A 17,392-nucleotide genomic window follows, 5' to 3' on the forward strand; every position below is an offset into this window, starting at 1 on the left:
TTACATGTAAGCGTAGAATAATAACTTGAACTAATATCATATTATCTTATCTCTTATTTGAATTAACTAAGACTCTCTATAATCAATTTATCTAAACCTCTTATCTAATATTAAATTAATAAAATCCTACCTAACCAAAATAAAGACTTACAACTCTATCTTATCTATAAAATAAAATTCTATACATTTCTCCGAAACATAACAATTGATGAACTGTCAACTATCTATCAAACTAACTAACTAACTAACTAACTATATATATATATATATATATATATATATATATATATATATATATATATATATATATATATATATATATATATATATAATAATAATAATAATAATAATAATAATTTAAATAAAAAAATATATTTATATAATATAAAAATGTCTAGTACATGCATCTAATATTATCCCTCAATTATGGATATTGTATTTCAAAGAATGCTTTTAAGAATTTTAAAAAAATCAAGATTATTAAAATATTTAGAATTTGGTGTCAAAGTGCTATTGTAATTTTTTAAAATTATAAATTTTTTTATTTTATTCATTATTATTCTTACTACTCAGATGAAAGATTTCAAGATATATTATGTTTATCAGAGGAGCTTGACATAAAACAAAAAATCTTAATAGAGACATGCTCATATTTATACTCAATGTACCTTGAAACAATCAAAATGTACTAGAATATGAAATAACATTATTGGTCGTCAAGAATGAAGAATCATAATTTAATTTATTGAGAAGTGTCTCACATGTCAATAAATTAAAATAGACCAACAAGTACCTCGAGAACATTGTAAATACGTGAATGAAAATAGAAAGAAGTTAACATAAATTTTGTTATGTGTTTGGCTAAAACTAATAAAAGACAATGAAATTTGAGTCATCCTTGATAGATTGATTAAGATAGCCTACTTCTTACCTATTCATGCTAGGTATTCCATAGACCAATATGCTTAATTATATACCCATAAAAGAATTAGATTCCATAGTGTGTCAGTGTTCATTGTGCCAGATAGAGACTCCTAATTCAAATTAGAATTTTGGATAAGTCTACATAAGATATTATGGATAAAGTTAACTTATAGTACTACTTTTCATCATATAGATAATCAATAAAAAAAAAATCATTCAGATATCAGAGGATATGCTATGAGCTTGTCATAGACTTTAAGGGATTATGACCAACTTAGTTTGTCTCGGAAATTGAGTTGCTCTTATTTATAGTTGAGAAGAATATTCTTAAAATATTTTAAAGAATAGTCTCCTTTACTCAACCAACTTAGTATGTCTCGGGAACTAAGTTACTCTTATTTATATTTAAGGAAAATATTTTTAAGATATAAAATATTAAAGAATAATCGTATATATATATATACCATCGCGGGCAGAAGAGCAATACCTTGCCTACCCGTGTGACGTGGCTTACTCGACTAGCCGCAATGCGATTGGAGGAGATAGTGGAGCCCAGACGACCATAGATGTCGACGGGTAACAAGAGTCGGTCGGTTTTGGTACGCGAACGAAAGAGTGCCGATACCAAAATCATGGGGTAAAGTTGGTTTGCGTTTCGTGAGGTCCCACATGTGTCTCCCAGTCATCACAAAGGTTAACGAGTGGGTGGAAGAGAGTGTGTTCTGCTGCGTGAATCATGCGAATCTAAAAGTAACAGCTGGATGCGTCCCCAATTTAATAGCTCTCTCTTTGTAAACTCGGGACCCACGTACCGTTCGAAGTTTGCCTCACGACTCGGGGTACGACCAGGTGATCGCTCTGCTTATCACGCGTTTCGTGTCGCTTGAATCGCGAGTTGAGTCGTGGGAACGACTGATTTGGGAACAACATATCGCCCCCAATTTTGGTTCGGAAGGGGAACAGAATAAGGCAACTCTCCGTTATCTCCAACGGAAGACCCGACGACCTGTCCCCCGTTTCCGTCCCATCGCCGTCACGCTTCCTCCGTTTCCCATTAATAATCCCACTCCGTTCGGAAAAACCTATCGTTGTTGTAGCGAAGGGAGAGCGCGCTCTCCCGATCTGAATGCCTTTGAGGAGCAAGCAGAAGGTTGAAGGATTAGGATCCGATCTCTGATGTCAGAGGCGGCAAAGAAGACGACGAGCGAGCAGGAGAGGAGAGGGAAGAACGGCAAGGACCTCCTCCTTGGCCGCTTCGAGGTCGGGAAGCTCCTTGGCGCCGGAAGCTTCGCCAAGGTCTACGTCGCCCGCAACGTGCTCACCGATAAGCTCGTCGCCATCAAGGTCCTCGACAAGGATAAGATCGTCAAGGGCGGATACATGGGGCACATCAAGCGTGAGATCGCCGTCCTCCGCCGAGTTCGCCACCCCTACATCGTGCAACTCTTTGAAGTAATGGCCACCAAGACCAAGATCTACCTCGTGATGGAGTACGTCCGCGGCGGCGAGCTCTTCTCTCGAGTCAACAAAGGCCGCCTCCCCGAGGACAACGGCCGCCCCTACTTCCAGCAACTGATCTCCGCCGTCGCTTTCTGCCACGCTCGCGGGGTCTTCCACCGCGACCTCAAGCCCGAGAACCTCCTCGTCGACGAGCGCGGCGACCTGAAGGTCTCCGACTTCGGGCTCTCCGCCGTGGCCGAGCAGAAGCGAGCCGACGGTCTCTTCCACACCTTCTGCGGCACCCCGGCCTACCTCGCGCCCGAGGTGCTCTCCCGGAGGGGCTACGACGGTGCAAAGGTAGACGTCTGGTCCTGCGGCATCATCCTCTTTGTACTCATGGCGGGTTACCTCCCCTTCACCGACCGCAGCCTCCTGACCATGTACCGGAAGATCTACATGGGCGTGTTTCGGTGCCCCCGGTGGTTCTCCGATGACCTCGTCCACTTCCTCCACCGCCTCCTCGACGTCAATCCCCAGACCCGAATCACCATCCCCGAGATCATGGCGAATCCCTGGTTCACGAAAGGGTTCCGGCGCGTCGAATTCTACATCGAAGACAACCAACTGCACAGCCTGGGTGATCCAGAAGATGAACAGACGCAGAGCAACGATGAACCCTACGAATCGGGGTCTGAATCGGACTGCTCCGTTGCCTCCTGTCCAGCGTCGTTCTCCTACGAGCAGCGTGAGCCGCGAGGGCCGCAGAGCCTTACAGCGTTCGACATCATATCCTTCTCCAAGAGCTTCAACCTGTCGGGGCTGTTCGAGGAAACAGGGGAGACTAGGTTTCTGTCCAAGGAGCCGGTGTCGGAGATCGTGGCGAAACTGGAGGATATTGCGAAGGCTATGAGTTTCAAGGTGAGAAGGAAGGCCTGTCGGATCAGCTTGGAAGGAACGAGGGAGGGAGAGAAGGGCCCGCTGACCATCGGCGTGGAGATATACGAGCTAACGCCGTCAATTGTGGTGGTGGAGGTGAAGAAGAGGGCCGGGGACGGACAGGAGTACGAAGAATTCTGCAGCAAGGAGCTGAAGCCCGGGATGCAACACCTCATCTACGAGTCGCCTCCCGTCGCCAAAACCACTTTGAGCTCATAGTAAGGCGAGAAGAAACATAACCGATTAGGACATATCTTATTAGATACACTGTTTGTGCAGCAGTTGCTTGCATCGTTTTCTTTCATATTTGATGATTTGGATGTATTCATTGAAAGATTCCAATCTGTAAATATACCTTCTGCAAGAAGTTGGCTACACTTTGCAGGCACCAAAACAGCAGTCATACGCATTCCACCTTCTTGCAATAAGTTTTTGAGTAAACGGAGCAGGCAAACAAAACAGCAGTCATCATCACCTCCGCTTCCTCACTGGACTTCAGTTAGCCACGAGAGAGCAAAGCTCAAGTACAACAGAGAAATATTAAGGAATTTACACTCTGGTCATATAATCTTGGTCCCCAATGCACCAAGTTGCGGTAATCGAACATACAATGATTATACATATTCAAGTTCGTAGTAGATCTGTATCGACACACCCTGGTCTCTCGCAAAGCCTATAGATTGCGGAAGACCCCTGGTTCACAATTGATCACTATGGCTAAAGAAAGAGGATGATGGATCTCCGATGGTTCAACCGTACAACAAAGAGCAGGAAGATGAGCACATTGAGGTTCACATGACGATGGACGACCAATATACAAGAAAGTTGCCGCGTAGTTCTACAAAGAGGTCCGGGTTTGGATGGAGCAACACGAAATTTCAGGGGGATCAGCTCGCTTCGACCGACAGGATCTCGAGTTCTGCCCACCAAAGTGGAGAGAGTCTTGGTGTGGCTGCTTCGGGTGAAATCGCAATCACTGCCCTCAACTTAGAAGTAACTTCCTTCATGGTCGGCCTCTTGCTCGGCTCGGGATTGATGCAAGCTTGGATGATCTCGCAAATGATCTTTAGTTCCTCTTCCTTATGGGTCTTCAAACTGGGATCAACCAAGGAGCCAACACCACCATTACCATTGAGGTACTCCACAACCTGTTGTTTCAGCGGAGCAGGTATCTTAGAGCCGCTACCACATCATCTAGTCCTCTTAAGAAACAAAAGATTTATGCTAGCACTTTTTGGACAATTCAAGAGGAAAAGAAAGAAATAAGAAACTAAAAGGCTCTCGCTACTAGTAACCAGGACTGTGATATGTGCCAGCTTACCGAGTTCAGAAGGGAGTCTTGTTCTTCAGAATATGGAACCTTTCCAGAAACTATTTCTAACAACAGGATTCCAAAACTATAAACATTGCCTGCAGGATCTGCAGAAAGGGATTCAGAGGGATCAAGGTCATCGTCTCCATTTGTCTTTCCCTCGCTGACAATTTCTTTCCAAACACTGACATCCGCAATCTGCATGGGATTAATCAGCTTATAATCATATATAACAAGAAGAATAAGTCATAGATCCATCTATTCCTAGCATCTAATAGAGCCACCATATTGTAGACACTGTTGGTTCACCTTGGCAGCAAAATCCTCTGATACGAGGATCGAGCTCGACTGCAGGTTGGGATGGGGCACGGATGGGTTCAGCTCATGCATGTGCTGGATACAGTAGGCCATCCCCATAATTATCCTCATTCTAGCACTCCAATCAAGTTGCTCAAATTCTTCTACTGCACAACAGTTAGATTTGTTATTAGTTTGGTCTGTCATTAACTGCTTCGATGCCAAGCTTTCATCAAATGCATTATTCTTTTCTCACCATGAAGATGCTCATAGAGTGTGCCATTAGGTGCATATTCAAGGACCATCATTCTCATAAATGGCTCATCCTCCTCACAGTAACCGAGGAGGTTGACAAAGTTCTTGTGATTCATACGAGACAGCGTGTCTATCTGTATGTCCAAGAGGACGAAAATATGTCAATGCACTGGCCATGCATCAATTTAACATGTGGAGTATAGGCAGAGAAGATAAACTGCAACAAAAATACCAAGAATGAAAAACCTTTTTACTGAAAAGAAATTCTGAATGCCTTGACCAATCATCGGTAGATGTGATGGTGGTCGATACCACTGCTATCTCGACCCCACTTGATAATGTTCCCTTGTAGATTGTGAAATCTGGATAGCTGACAACAATATTGCTGAAATCCTCACAAGCAGCTTCAAGCTCTGGGCGCTTTAATTTTGGTACCCCTTTAAGTATGAGAGAGAAGATATTAAGTTGGGTGTATTGGCATGCATGAGAACAAACATTTAGTTCAATGAAAACATTTCCCTGTGTAAACTAATTAGAAGCACAGTCTCCCTTGCTACCAGTGCATCAGGAAAGATGAAGCATTCAATAACCCAGTGAATAGAACATATTGCTGGTAGTAGATCAGGTGGCATTTAAGTCGCACCAAAACTAAGTAGCAAAAAATAAGCCTTCTTCAATAAGCTATTTTTTGTGCTTAAATCTGCCTTGAAGCATGCCCATTACCTACAACCTAAATAATTTTCCTGATGGGAGAAGGCTTCTCTGTAAAGATTCTGATAACGAACTTAAAGATCACTTCATACAAATTCTGTTTTCATACATCCATTTTACTCTAGGTGAACAGATCACATGAAATGTAGCACCAGTAAACTAAGTCAACTTCACTGCACATCCCCATGTTTTGAGCTGGAATCAATTAATTATAAATGATAATCTAAACATGAGAAGAGCCTAACTAGACAAAATGTTGAAACTAAATAGCTCACCCTGATCAAATAGTTATTATATCCTGACATGTCAAAACAAGTATCATATTATTAACGACCAAACATAGTAAGTAGAAAGGGATTCACCTGTTACAAATGCCTTCTGTAACTGACCACTTAGGCCAGTTTTCCAAGGACCTATAGTAGATGAATTCTTGCTGCGGCAAACCAAAAACATGCATGTCACCAGGGTAAGAAGCAAAGCAGCCGCCGGAAGAACAAGAACGTATAACCATGTTGCTGATTTTTTGTTCAACGGAATATCATTCCCAGCAGAATCCGTAGCCTTTGTCGGTGTTGATTCAGGAGGAGTTTTCGAAGGAGAAACAGGTGCTGGAGTTTGAGGAGGTATAGGAGCTGGGGCTGGCTTTAGTTTAGATTTATCTCTTATTGCAGGAAATGAGCCACTTGCAATAGGTGGAACAGTGACCGCTTGAAGTACAGGACCATTGCTTCCAGGAGCAGCAGGGAGGTTTCTGGTTTCTTCAACCAGCCTACGGCGTGCAGTTGGTACATGTACATTTGACGTTATATATGGCTCACCAAAACCAGCTGCAGTCAGTAAATATTATAATTGCTGTTGAGTTAAAACTCTTCTAGTGGTCAACGATATTGAATCAACAGTATATATTTTTTTCACTTACTGGCTAAATAATTGTTTCTTTCCTTTTGTCCATCTGCAAGACTTCCTTCAGATCTAAGGCTTGGAAGCAAAACTCTTCTGCATTTGAGAGACATTTATAAAAAATTGTCATCAGCTATCAGAAAAGTTATTGCCGAGATAAAAACATACAAAAAGGTAGAAGAAAAATTCTTACAGGGGTGAAATGTCAAGGATCTGTATAATTCTTCCTTCAAATGGGATCAGAAAGGAGTTAAATTTCTTCAGCGTTTGCCAACCAGTCTCCCAGAAGCTGATATTTAATAATAATAGCAATAATGTGAATATCAAAATCCGTTCCTTCAACTTATACAGATTACTTGTAGAGTATGAAAAAAAAAAAAAGAACTAGTCAAAATGCAAATACAAGTATCTGGACAATAGAAGCTAATGATGAATCTTAATAGAGAAATTAGTTTGAGTCCCTTGGCCTGCCCAATTTCTAGTGAGAAGCTATTGTCGACAACAGCTTTGCTTCCCAATAATTTAATTCGGATTTACTTAATTTCTAGTCATATCCATAATACATTTTAAAACTCTTCTAGCCAGATTAAAGAAAAAAATTAAAATTGCACATAACTCCTGTGGGTGACTAGTTCATTATTTGATCTTTTACATGTATTTGCAGAATACTATCATGCTTTCATGATAATGATAGAGCAGTCATGATTAAGTATACAAAGCTACATATGCATTTTTGCCCTCTTTGACGTCAGACTATTTCCATTTCTTAAGAACATTAGTTTGCAGTATTTCAGAATGTCAAGAACATAGGTTTATACATACCCCAATTCCACATTTTGGCTGATATGACCAGAACAATCTGACAATTTCACCATTTAAATAAACAGTAACGCAAGTAGAAATGTCGAAGGATATGAAAGGTCAAAATAAATACAGAAATTACACAAAAGAAGCATAAATCATTGGCTTGGCAGCATGGATCTTTCCCACTATTGAACCAAACATACATACAGAAAAGGTCCTTTAGAATTTAATCAGGGATAAGCTTTTCCCAGTATCTACTATATTATTGTTTATTAATTGTTGACTATTTTAATTCTTTTATTCCTTACTTTGACATCATCAACAGAACAAGCAAGTTCATTTGGGAAAAGATAATCATTGCTTCATTGGTTCAGCCTATATGAGATATAAACTTGCGTGAAAACAGCCTGGCTACATTGAAGCATGAATCTTACATGAAATACTTCACACTGCCTATTACACATTGAATCTCATGGCTTCTTTTCATAATTTAAATTCTTAGTATAAAGTTAACAGAAAGAGGATCACCTATGGTGCAATTCAATTATAGTGCAATTCACCTTTAACCTTAAAGTTATTTACTCGAAGAAAGAGAATCAGAATTACCTACATGCTTGTCAACATGAATAGGTTCCAGAAACATGTAGAAAAAGGAAATGTGACTTACCAATTCTTAACTTTCCTGTTAACATGACCCAGATTATTAGCCATATCACAAGAAAGGTTCTGATCATGCATCAGATCAAAGTGCATGTTAGGATTTTGGATCAGAAGTGTGTTGCCTTGCAACTTGTTATGGCAAAGCAGACTGCAAAAGGAAAACAGCAACATTTCCTCATAAGTTACTTTCCTCAGCTGATGAAGCAAAATTGTAAATCTGTAACAAGAGACTCACAGATGCTTGAGAGAGAGAATTTCTCCAATCTCCTTGGGAATTGTACCATTTAGCATGTTGTTCCTCAAGTCTAAGAGCTCCAACATGGTTAGTCCTCCAATCTCCTTAGGGATGACACCATAAAAATTGTTTCTGTAAAGTACACTGTTGACAGAAAACTAGTTATTATGACAATGGAAATAATGATAACATTAGAGATCCTAGTGCATCAAACTAAGTTTAACCAAGCTATTGATGACCTGAACATATTAAAATTGACAGCCAACAATTAGCCTAGTGGACTGTGCCCTTCTAATATTAGGAAGAAGTTCCATTTGCTAAGATTGTGAAGGTGCAAGGAGTTGCCTAGTTGTAATGTGTTAGCAGCTTGTGTGATTCTTTTTTCATGTCTTTCTTTTCTTTTTCACTTATTCTCCTGCCGCCATACTTGTGCCGATACAACAGTGTGCTAGGCCATCTTGACACAGACGTCAAACACTTGTAATGGATATGACAATCCTTGCTTGAGAATGTGCTACCCTCAAAATAATAGGAAAACATGTAAGATGCTTAATAGGTGTTTACAAGGAAGAATTTTCTGAAAGAAGCATCAGAAAGATGGAGCACTGGCAAGTTGATATGGATGGGAATAAAAACAGATGGCACAGACATTTTACTGGAACAGAAATAGGTAGAGAGAAATAGTTTCTTATGAATATTTCCTTCATTCCCTGTATGTTCATAAGATATTTGATCAACTCAAGCTGATGCTAACAGGTTTTTATTTTACACATCTTATCAAATCATGGTTCCTTCTATTCAACATTGGCTATATTCAGATGAAAGGAAAGATTCTCCACCCACATATTATGCAAATATTATTTTAAATATGAAATTAATAAAACTTACAGAGCTCTCAGGTGACTGAGATTCCCAAGCTCAGGTGCCAAAATTCCTCGTAGAGAAAATTCTTTAAGGTTCCTACAAATGTGCAACATTGTTAGACCTTGAACCCATCATAAGATACCATCACATGAATGTGCAACACTTTTACAGAATGTAAGATGTGAGTTTAAAGCAAAAGACACTAATCGAGGTTGAATATTTTAGAAGTCAACAATGCTTCATATTAAGACAATTCTTGTGCGCAATTGGTTCATGTCGATCGTCGATAATCATTTAAGCATCCATTCTAACGCTACATCCTACTTCAATACTTCCACGAAGAACAAAATGCACAAGACCACAACATCGAGAGAAACACAGCATAAAGAGGGAGATGATCTTACAACGTGACTACTTTACCATCGGCGCAATGAACACCGGTCCAATTGCAGGGGTCGTCGTCGCTGGGATTCCAATTCTGCAATGCCCCGTAAGGATCAGACTCCACTCTCGAACGGAATTCCAACAGCGATAACCCTTCATAAAAAAAAACCAACCTTTTTTGAGATACCACCATCATCTTCGACACCACGGTGACAAATGCATCGACAAATTAATATGCACGAGTACCTTCGAGGTTGATCGACAAGCACTCATCGCTGAGGAGGTGGATCATCAGGACCACGCATAACACCTTGTGTAAATGGAAACGGAACAGATTCCATCGACCCCCCATTCTTCTCAAACTCGTTCGGCGAATTCTCTTCCACGAAAACCTATCTACAACAGCTCCCCCTCTTCGACTTCTTGAGATCGAAATCGACGAGGGAATGTCCTCATACACAAAAAGACAAAAAAGGAGCAAACTTTACCCCAATCACCACCTACCAGCGGCGCCTTCAAGCAAGCCAAGAGCTTGAATCTTCAAATGGGGCCCCTCATCTTTCAACACCTGCATCAGCAATCCAACCCAACTGAGAACGAGCACCCGGAAGACCAAAAAGAATTCTCCCACTTTTGGGAGGTATCCAGGGATGCTTCGATCTCAAGAAATCCGAGGAGCAAAAGATGGTGCACAAGGAAAAGAAAGAAAAAGGGGGCAAAAAAGGAGGTGCTCACATGGTGCGACGACGATCAAAAGGAGAGGAAGAGGAGGAGGGGAGGTTGCATTGTAGGCTGGGGGAGGGAGGACGACGCATGTCGAGCTCCGAATCCGGTGGATGTGGAGTTTGTTATTATTTTCGTCGGAAATTAATTGTTAACCATAATAATAATAATAATAATAACAAGAAAAGTATCGTAGCATGAGAAACGACGATGGAGAATACCAAACAGTCACCACATTTCACGAACCCGTCTTCGCCACCTCTACTTGGATTATTCCCCGGTGGGTCCCGCATGTTCGTCTGATACGAGAAGGGGAGGACAAACGGGTAGAAAGTGTGTCGGTTTCATCGGTGACAGCTGAGTCTTCCCATTTGGGTTCCGGGTCGAACACGTTCGCTTCTCTGACCACAACTGCTGCAATTTCTTTCTACCCGAATCTTTATTTCATCCAAAAATAATAAAATATTTCTTTTTCCTTTTTTTGATTAAAAAATGGGAAATATATTTATTTATTATTTTTATTCGGCGAGAGCGTGTGGGTGGAGGGGGACGAGAGGGCGGGATGCGGGCCCGCCGCGGGCGTCGGGAGCGGACGCGCAAAACTCCCTCGGCCCCCACCGCCACCACTCCTCGTCGTGCCTCCGCCTCTCCCTCTCTGTCTCCCTCGCACGATTTCCTCCGCACGCCCACTAATAATCCACAGCTGTCCGGTGACATGGCAGCTACAGTTGGCTTAGTGGCTCGCCTGTCACCATGTCATCTCTCTCTCTCTCTCTTCTTATTCTGTCAGTTGGATTTGATTTAAATGGATTTTATTTCCTATGCGATCAATATTGTGAACGCAAATTGTGACTTTGATATATGGTTTGACTTCGACTAATCCGATATGAAGGATGAGTTGTCACACGATCGGGACAGTCACAGTAATCAATACGTGGAGTGCATGTCAGCTTGACTCGTTCTCGATCTGCCGCCTTACCACTGCAGCGCTCATTGGAAGGAAATTTACGTGCAAGTCTTCTTCTTCTTCTCCACATGTCGTTGTTGTGGATGCCCCTTGGTGGATTCTGAACCATTACGTTGGGTGATGTTCTCGAGTGGTCGACTCCCTCGAGAGTTGATGAGGCCACATCATTGGCATGTGCATGTCCATGTCCATTTTAATGCTCCAGCAGTGGATGAATTCCTATCATGATCATTCGCTTTAGCAGACATGATAGATGTTCTATCATGTTTGCTAATTATCTATAAGTCTACCCTTCTTATTTATTTTAGATGTCTATTATTTTTTAATTAATATCTCTTATTAAATTTATTTCGGAGGTGAGTAAAATTAAGATTGACATATAAGAATCTGATGACTTTGCATGTGGAAGTTTCCCATCGTCGTGTCGGTGTGTCTCACGTGATGAAGGAGAATACATGTCCAGTGTCAATAGAAATAGAAAGCTACCGGTGCACCCAACAGCGGCAGACCACGGAGAGGGACTACTCGAGAGGCAAAACATGCAAGCGTGCGTCCATGTCTGCCTCCATGTTCCTCTGGAGATGAGGGTGTGGGTGTCAACATGTCCATCTTTATAGCATATGCATCTGACCATGACCAGTTGTAAGGAAGGGTACGAGACGATCGATCATGTCGACATTTGACTCGGTTCGGTTCCATTCCGGTTCACATCCAGGCTTGGACGTCGAGCCTAACATTGGAGGCACAAATCTGTCATTTGGAGTTTGATCGGGGGGCGGAAATGTAATGTAGCCGATCAGTTTCGGATGTAACAGTCCGACAGCGAAACCCAACCCGCTCGGGGAAATGGCACACCGTACCAGTCAAAGCTTGGCTGGTCCATCAACGTTTGTCGGGGTGGCAGCATCACAAGGATGGTAAGTTGAAGGGGAAGTTTCAATGCGTGGAGAAAGTGTTCGGAGGCCAACTCAAAGGACAGTGGGGACAACGGCCACGGCCGGTGGGCCCAGTTGGGGGGGGTCTTCAAGTCCAATGGAGGTCCGGTACAGGAGCGACGAAGGCGCCCCACGGCCACTGCTCCAGTCTCATCCGCGTACCCATGCCTCATCCTGCTTTCCCGATTCTCGATCCATCCTATTATGGAAACCAAATCAAATCGTAAACAATATTAGGACGAAGCCCCTCCCTCTGCTTGGGCGGAAGGGCGAAGAAGGTCACCCCATCGCCCTTCTCGCGCTCGCGCTCGCCTTCCTTGGACATCTCGAAGGAAGGAAGGAGGAGAGATGTCGCAGCAAAGGGCCTTCTTATCAAGGGTCTCGTCATCGTCCCTTGGTCTCTTCAGGGAGTCCAGAAACTGGGCGCGGCGGGAGCGGGGCGAGGTGGAAGAGGAGGAGGAGATAGATGGGGGAGGTAGGGATGGGGCGTTGGAGGTTCCAGGGGAGGAGGAGGAGGAGGGCGGGAGGTGGGAGCGGATGCCGCCGGAGCTGATCGGGGAGATCGTGCAGCGGGTGGAGGCCGGGGGGGAGCGGTGGCCGCTGCGGAAGGACGTCGTGTCCTGTGCCTGTCTCTGCCGAAGGTGGAGGGAAGTGACCAGAGGGATCGTCCGCCCCCCGCTCGAGACCGGCAAGATCACCTTCCCCTCTTCCCTCAAGGAGGTAACTCGGTGCCCCTCTTCCCAATTGAGAATGGATCTCGTAGAAAAAAAAATCTCTGATTTTTTTCTTTGTTTGTCGTATTACTGAGGCACCAAGAATTTGGGATTTTGATAACTGTTTGGTGACCTTGAATTTATTTTCTTGATTTCTCTTTAATCTTTGCCCTTTTTTGGCTGCTTGTTCTCGATTGTTCTGTTCTAACAATTGTTTATAGAATGTGACAGTTGATTGATTGTGAATATCGTGGTAATTGCAGCCAGGGCCAGCGGATATTCCGATCCAGTGCTTTATTAAAAGGAACAAGAAGAACTCGACCTTCTATTTGTATCTCGGCTTGACACAAAGTAAGTAAATGATAAGTATGATGCTTTTGTTGGTATTATATTTTTGTGTAAGAATTTTTGCTTGCTTTGGTGTAGGATTCTTGGGTATTTGATTTTATAATATACCCTAACTATTAGGGAATATGAACTCCAACTGAATCAAGATAAAAAGATGCAAAAGAACACAGGAAATGGTTAGTGATTTATTTGTTGGACATAATGTACCATTTTTCTGACTGAAAATGACTAAATTAGCTGAAAGAGTTGGTCAATCAAGTCCTTTTGGTTACCTAGTGTTGTGTGGATATTATGGTCCAGGACAAACTCTCTTGCAGTGTAAGCCTTCACTTGGTTTTTTAATTCCTACAGGTGCAATAGAAATTACATCTAGTTCTTTTCAAAATTTCTGATCTTGACCTTGAGTTCATTTTCATGTTGATTTATCTTATGCAGCCTAGAAAATGTTCGTAGTTGGAAACTTTAAATGGCCTGAAAAAAATTTACAACCTGAAAGATAAAATTATGGCATTGATGTACTAAAAGTATAAATAAATGCCAAATAAACATTGCTACCTCAAAGAACAGTATAGGAAAAAAAATCAAAATTCTAGAAACTTCTTTTTTTGCATATTTTCCATGAATTGAACATATTGACTTTGACAACATCCAAGAGAAGAGAACTTCAATCAATAGACAAGAATCATAATTGGTAGAACTCCTTAGAGTGACAAGTTATCTTTCCACTGTGGACTTTTAAGTTCTTTGGATATCCAAATTGTGAACACAAATTTTCATATACAGAACATAGAATAGAAGGAGTTCATTACAGAACAAGTTAGCTCCTCCTTTACTTATTATTGTAAAATAAAAAGACTTTCTTTCTCTCCGTTTTCTTCTGTTCTTTTGGCGCTCCTATATTTTAGTGTTTGATGTCTTAACCATTGCACATAATTGGTGGGTGGTGTGTGATGAATTGTATATCATAAGAAATTTTTTTAAGTTTAAGTCTTGTTATATAGTAGTTGTATGGTTTTTTTTTTCTGTGTCTGCTTATTTCATATAATGGATCACTAAGTCGAGTTATTGATAGGCAAAATGGGTTTTCCACCTTGCCAGAAATCGCTTTAGTTTGTTATATTATTTCTGCCTAAGCCTTACCATTGCTTTCATTTTCCAGCTTCTTTCCCTCTATTAGAGGACACATGGAATATCATTTGTATTTGGAGAAATCAATATAACTGAAGATCTATTTAAATATCTTCCATGTAACACTCAACAAAATAGTTCATGTTGCTTACCTCTTGGTCATACCATTTGTGTTAATGGCAGTTGCCCTGTAGCTACGATGCTTAAGATATGCTTAAGGACTCGGATTCTGATGTCCAAAACCCATAGGCATTGGCATGAGGATAGAAATTTATATTTCAGCCTCCAGGATCATTTGATGAACAAAAATTGATGAACAATCAGACATTGTCTGGTTGCTTATGTGTTTTAATCCTCAAAGACATGTATGTAATGAGCTGCATGAGAGTTGTAACTAAAACATTATAGGTTGTTGTTGTTGTTGTTGTAATGATAATAAAGGATGGTCATGAAGGGAAACATGATGCGGTCTTGTGACAGAGCGTAACACTAACAAAATCCGGTATTTACTCAAGTAGGAGTCCACCTATATTGAACTCTCAGTTCTTTTGGCTTGATGTTTCATGTTGTAACTATACTGAACACTAACGAGTGATTGTTCTTTGTCAAATTTGTGATGGTCATTGCAACTACTGTACCTGCTCGTATATTGCTTTCTTGGAGATAATATAGTAATCACTATGTGGAATGATGTATATATTTGATATTTATACCAAGCAAGCTTTCATACGATATGCAAAAGATTATTTTGTTAGCATGTTGAATTTGATGATATTTTTGTTCCTGTAACTGACAAATTTTAATGTGCAGGGGAGCAGTATGTAAAGCCATATGTTTTGATGCTTAATTGTACACATCTATTTGTTTTAGAATGTTCTCTATTTTGGTATCTACAGTGCTGGCACATTTTGGTTTTGTTGTTGTAGCATTTATGGATAAGGGAAAGTTCCTTCTGGCAGCTCGTCGGTTTAGGCATGGTGCTCGCACTGAGTACATCATCTCTCTTGATGTTGATGGCCTGTCTCAAGGAAGTAATGCATATGTGGGAAAGTTGAGGTTAGTCTTTCTTTTCTGCTGCATTTAGTTTACTTGCATGGTCTTGCATAGTCCACAGTCTAACTTCTGCAGTTCTCTGTTCTGTTTTGAGTACATTTACTTTTGCATGTTCCTGAAATTTCAGATGGAGTTGCCCTTCTGACGTTCTATTCTATACTGAATTAAAAGCATTTTATATGGCTCGCATGCATTTGTGCACTTCATAGTGTCATATGCCTAATGAACTTGAATAATCAGATTTCACAAGTAGGTTCTTAAATTTATTAGCACAGGTAGATCGACAGTAATCTTATAATTATTCTGTGTTATGTTTCTAAAACTTATATTACCTTGCTGCTCTATTATGAACTGTGTAGTTTTCTCCTCAGCGCCCAGTGTTCTATTGTGTTACCCTTGAATGCTTTGTCAATCTAAATTGAAGAGAAATTATCGCATGTGGGGATGGAAAAGGAGTATGCATCTTTACTTTGATGATAGGATAGGACCTAGGACCATTCTTACATGGATGATACTTATCCCATAGGATCTAGGACCATTCTTACATGGATATTCCATATTCCACAGCTTTCCTGCTTTACTAAAGTGAAGAAGTGCACTAGTTTTTAAACCAAGTTTTGCAGCAAGTATATTTGTTCCTTCAAAACAAGTGCATGCATATGCAGACTTGCCCCATCATTTCGAGTTCATAGCAGCAAAGCATGAATTTCGTGAATCTGAACACATTGCCCAAAAATTCTTTGCAGATCCAACTTCTTGGGTACAAATTTTAGAATCTATGACAGCCAGCCACCACACAGTGGTGCAAAAGCATCAAGCAGTCGAGCAAGCCGGCGATTCGCAAGCAAGCAAATTAGCCCACAGGTTCCTGCTGGTAATTTTGAGGTCGGACAGGTGTCGTATAAGTTTAACCTTCTTAAATCAAGAGGGCCAAGAAGGATGCATTGCACTCTAGAATGTCCCGTGGGCAACTCGGAGGAAGACTCACCAAAGCCGAAGGCACATAGTGGTGGGGTACCCCTAGTTCTCAGGAACAAAGCTCCTCGGTGGCACGAGCACCTGCAGTGCTGGTGCTTGAACTTTCATGGTCGGGTCACAGTGGCCTCAGTGAAGAACTTTCAGCTGGTGGCAACTGCAGATGCCAGCCAACCGCCAGGTGTCGGGGATGAAGAGACGGTGCTGCTGCAGTTTGGTAAGTTCGGGGACGACCTGTTTACCATGGATTACCGGCAGCCACTCTCGGCCTTCCAGGCATTTGCAATCTGCCTCACCAGCTTTGGTACAAAATTTGCCTGTGAATAACAACCTTCCCGGATGCTCTTTCCCTGCCATATGCTGTCCTGCAGTTGTAGTAACACCATATCCTTTGCTTCTTCCTTGTCTCGCTGGGGCCGAGGAGATGTTGTTTGTATCGTCAGCTGCCCAGCTGCCTCTCTTCAGTGACTTCTGAACAAGATGACTGTGTTGTTGTGACTTTTTAGCAACTGTATTAACGATCAAATCTTCAAGTATATATATTTTGCAATCTGAAGTTTATTATTATTGGTCAATGTGCTTACTACCGCATAAGCAATGCGAAAACCTTCCAACAAACGTGCATTAAGATTCGCGTGCCACAGCCAAAGACACCATGTCTTGATTTTGGGACGCGAGCCGATTGATTGTAGGTTGAACCGGGGTTAGACGCCCGGTTCAAGAAACTGATTTGAATCTGAACCGGGAACCACCCAAGAAACACCCTCCCTCTACTCGAAGGGGGAAGAGAGCAGAATGGCGAGGCGATCACATCTGACGGAGATCGGG

At 41.6% G+C, this 17,392-nt stretch overlaps 3 protein-coding genes across 7 annotated transcripts; 2 read left to right on the top strand and 1 right to left on the bottom strand.

The window, feature by feature from the left end:
* Positions 1–1,960: 1,960 nt before the first annotated feature.
* Positions 1,961–3,696, top strand: LOC135643476 (CBL-interacting protein kinase 19-like). The gene has a single exon (XM_065160482.1). It carries the CDS (start codon positions 2,101–2,103, stop codon positions 3,517–3,519), a length of 1,419 nt encoding a protein of 472 aa, XP_065016554.1. The 5' UTR covers positions 1,961–2,100; the 3' UTR covers positions 3,520–3,696.
* Positions 3,697–3,840: 144 nt separating this feature from the next.
* Positions 3,841–10,595, bottom strand: LOC135643474 (protein MALE DISCOVERER 2-like). Of its 4 annotated transcripts, none has more exons than XM_065160480.1 (15): positions 10,458–10,595; positions 10,227–10,290; positions 9,969–10,141; positions 9,743–9,875; positions 9,363–9,434; positions 8,475–8,618; positions 8,247–8,387; positions 6,969–7,064; positions 6,795–6,871; positions 6,238–6,702; positions 5,411–5,601; positions 5,166–5,298; positions 4,922–5,076; positions 4,622–4,810; positions 3,841–4,448 (listed from the first exon to the last, which is right to left on the bottom strand). In XM_065160480.1, exons 3-15 carry the CDS (start codon positions 10,072–10,074, stop codon positions 4,188–4,190), a joined length of 2,163 nt encoding a protein of 720 aa, XP_065016552.1. In that variant the 5' UTR covers positions 10,075–10,141; positions 10,227–10,290; positions 10,458–10,595; the 3' UTR covers positions 3,841–4,187. The 4 variants fall into 4 exon arrangements, with proteins under 4 accessions (XP_065016552.1, XP_065016551.1, XP_065016550.1 ...); XM_065160479.1 differs by having other exon boundaries at positions 9,969–10,144; XM_065160478.1 differs by having other exon boundaries at positions 9,969–10,290.
* A 1,861-nt stretch (positions 10,596–12,456) lies between these two features.
* On the top strand, positions 12,457–17,131 carry LOC103992804 (tubby-like F-box protein 1). Of its 2 annotated transcripts, none has more exons than XM_065160550.1 (4): positions 12,457–13,067; positions 13,324–13,411; positions 15,496–15,592; positions 16,336–17,131. In XM_065160550.1, the coding sequence occupies exons 1-4, from the start codon at positions 12,696–12,698 to the stop codon at positions 16,889–16,891; spliced, it is 1,113 nt and encodes a 370-aa protein (XP_065016622.1). In that variant the 5' UTR covers positions 12,457–12,695; the 3' UTR covers positions 16,892–17,131. The 2 variants fall into 2 exon arrangements, with proteins under 2 accessions (XP_065016622.1, XP_009410931.1); XM_009412656.3 differs by having other exon boundaries at positions 12,458–13,067; positions 15,463–15,592.
* Positions 17,132–17,392: the final 261 nt, after the last annotated feature.

This window comes from Musa acuminata, chromosome BXJ3-7 (genome assembly GCF_036884655.1).
Source record: "Musa acuminata AAA Group cultivar baxijiao chromosome BXJ3-7, Cavendish_Baxijiao_AAA, whole genome shotgun sequence".
Lineage (NCBI taxonomy): Eukaryota > Viridiplantae > Streptophyta > Magnoliopsida > Zingiberales > Musaceae > Musa > Musa acuminata.

Coding starts and splice junctions, on each gene's coding strand:
- LOC135643476 (XM_065160482.1), top strand. CDS start 2,101: ATGTCAGAGGCGGCAAAGAAGACGACGAGCGAGCAGGAGAGGAGAGGG.
- LOC103992804 (XM_009412656.3), top strand. CDS start 12,696: ATGTCGCAGCAAAGGGCCTTCTTATCAAGGGTCTCGTCATCGTCCCTT. Junction 13,068..13,323: donor TCCCCTCTTCCCTCAAGGAG/GTAACTCGGTGC, acceptor TGGTAATTGCAG/CCAGGGCCAGCGGATATTCC. Junction 15,593..16,335: donor GCATATGTGGGAAAGTTGAG/GTTAGTCTTTCT, acceptor AATTCTTTGCAG/ATCCAACTTCTTGGGTACAA.
- LOC135643474 (XM_065160480.1), bottom strand. CDS start 10,074: ATGGGGGGTCGATGGAATCTGTTCCGTTTCCATTTACACAAGGTGTTA. Junction 6,703..6,794: donor AAGAAACAATTATTTAGCCA/GTAAGTGAAAAA, acceptor TACTGACTGCAG/CTGGTTTTGGTGAGCCATAT. Junction 5,602..6,237: donor ACAGAAGGCATTTGTAACAG/GTGAATCCCTTT, acceptor TCATACTTAAAG/GGGTACCAAAATTAAAGCGC.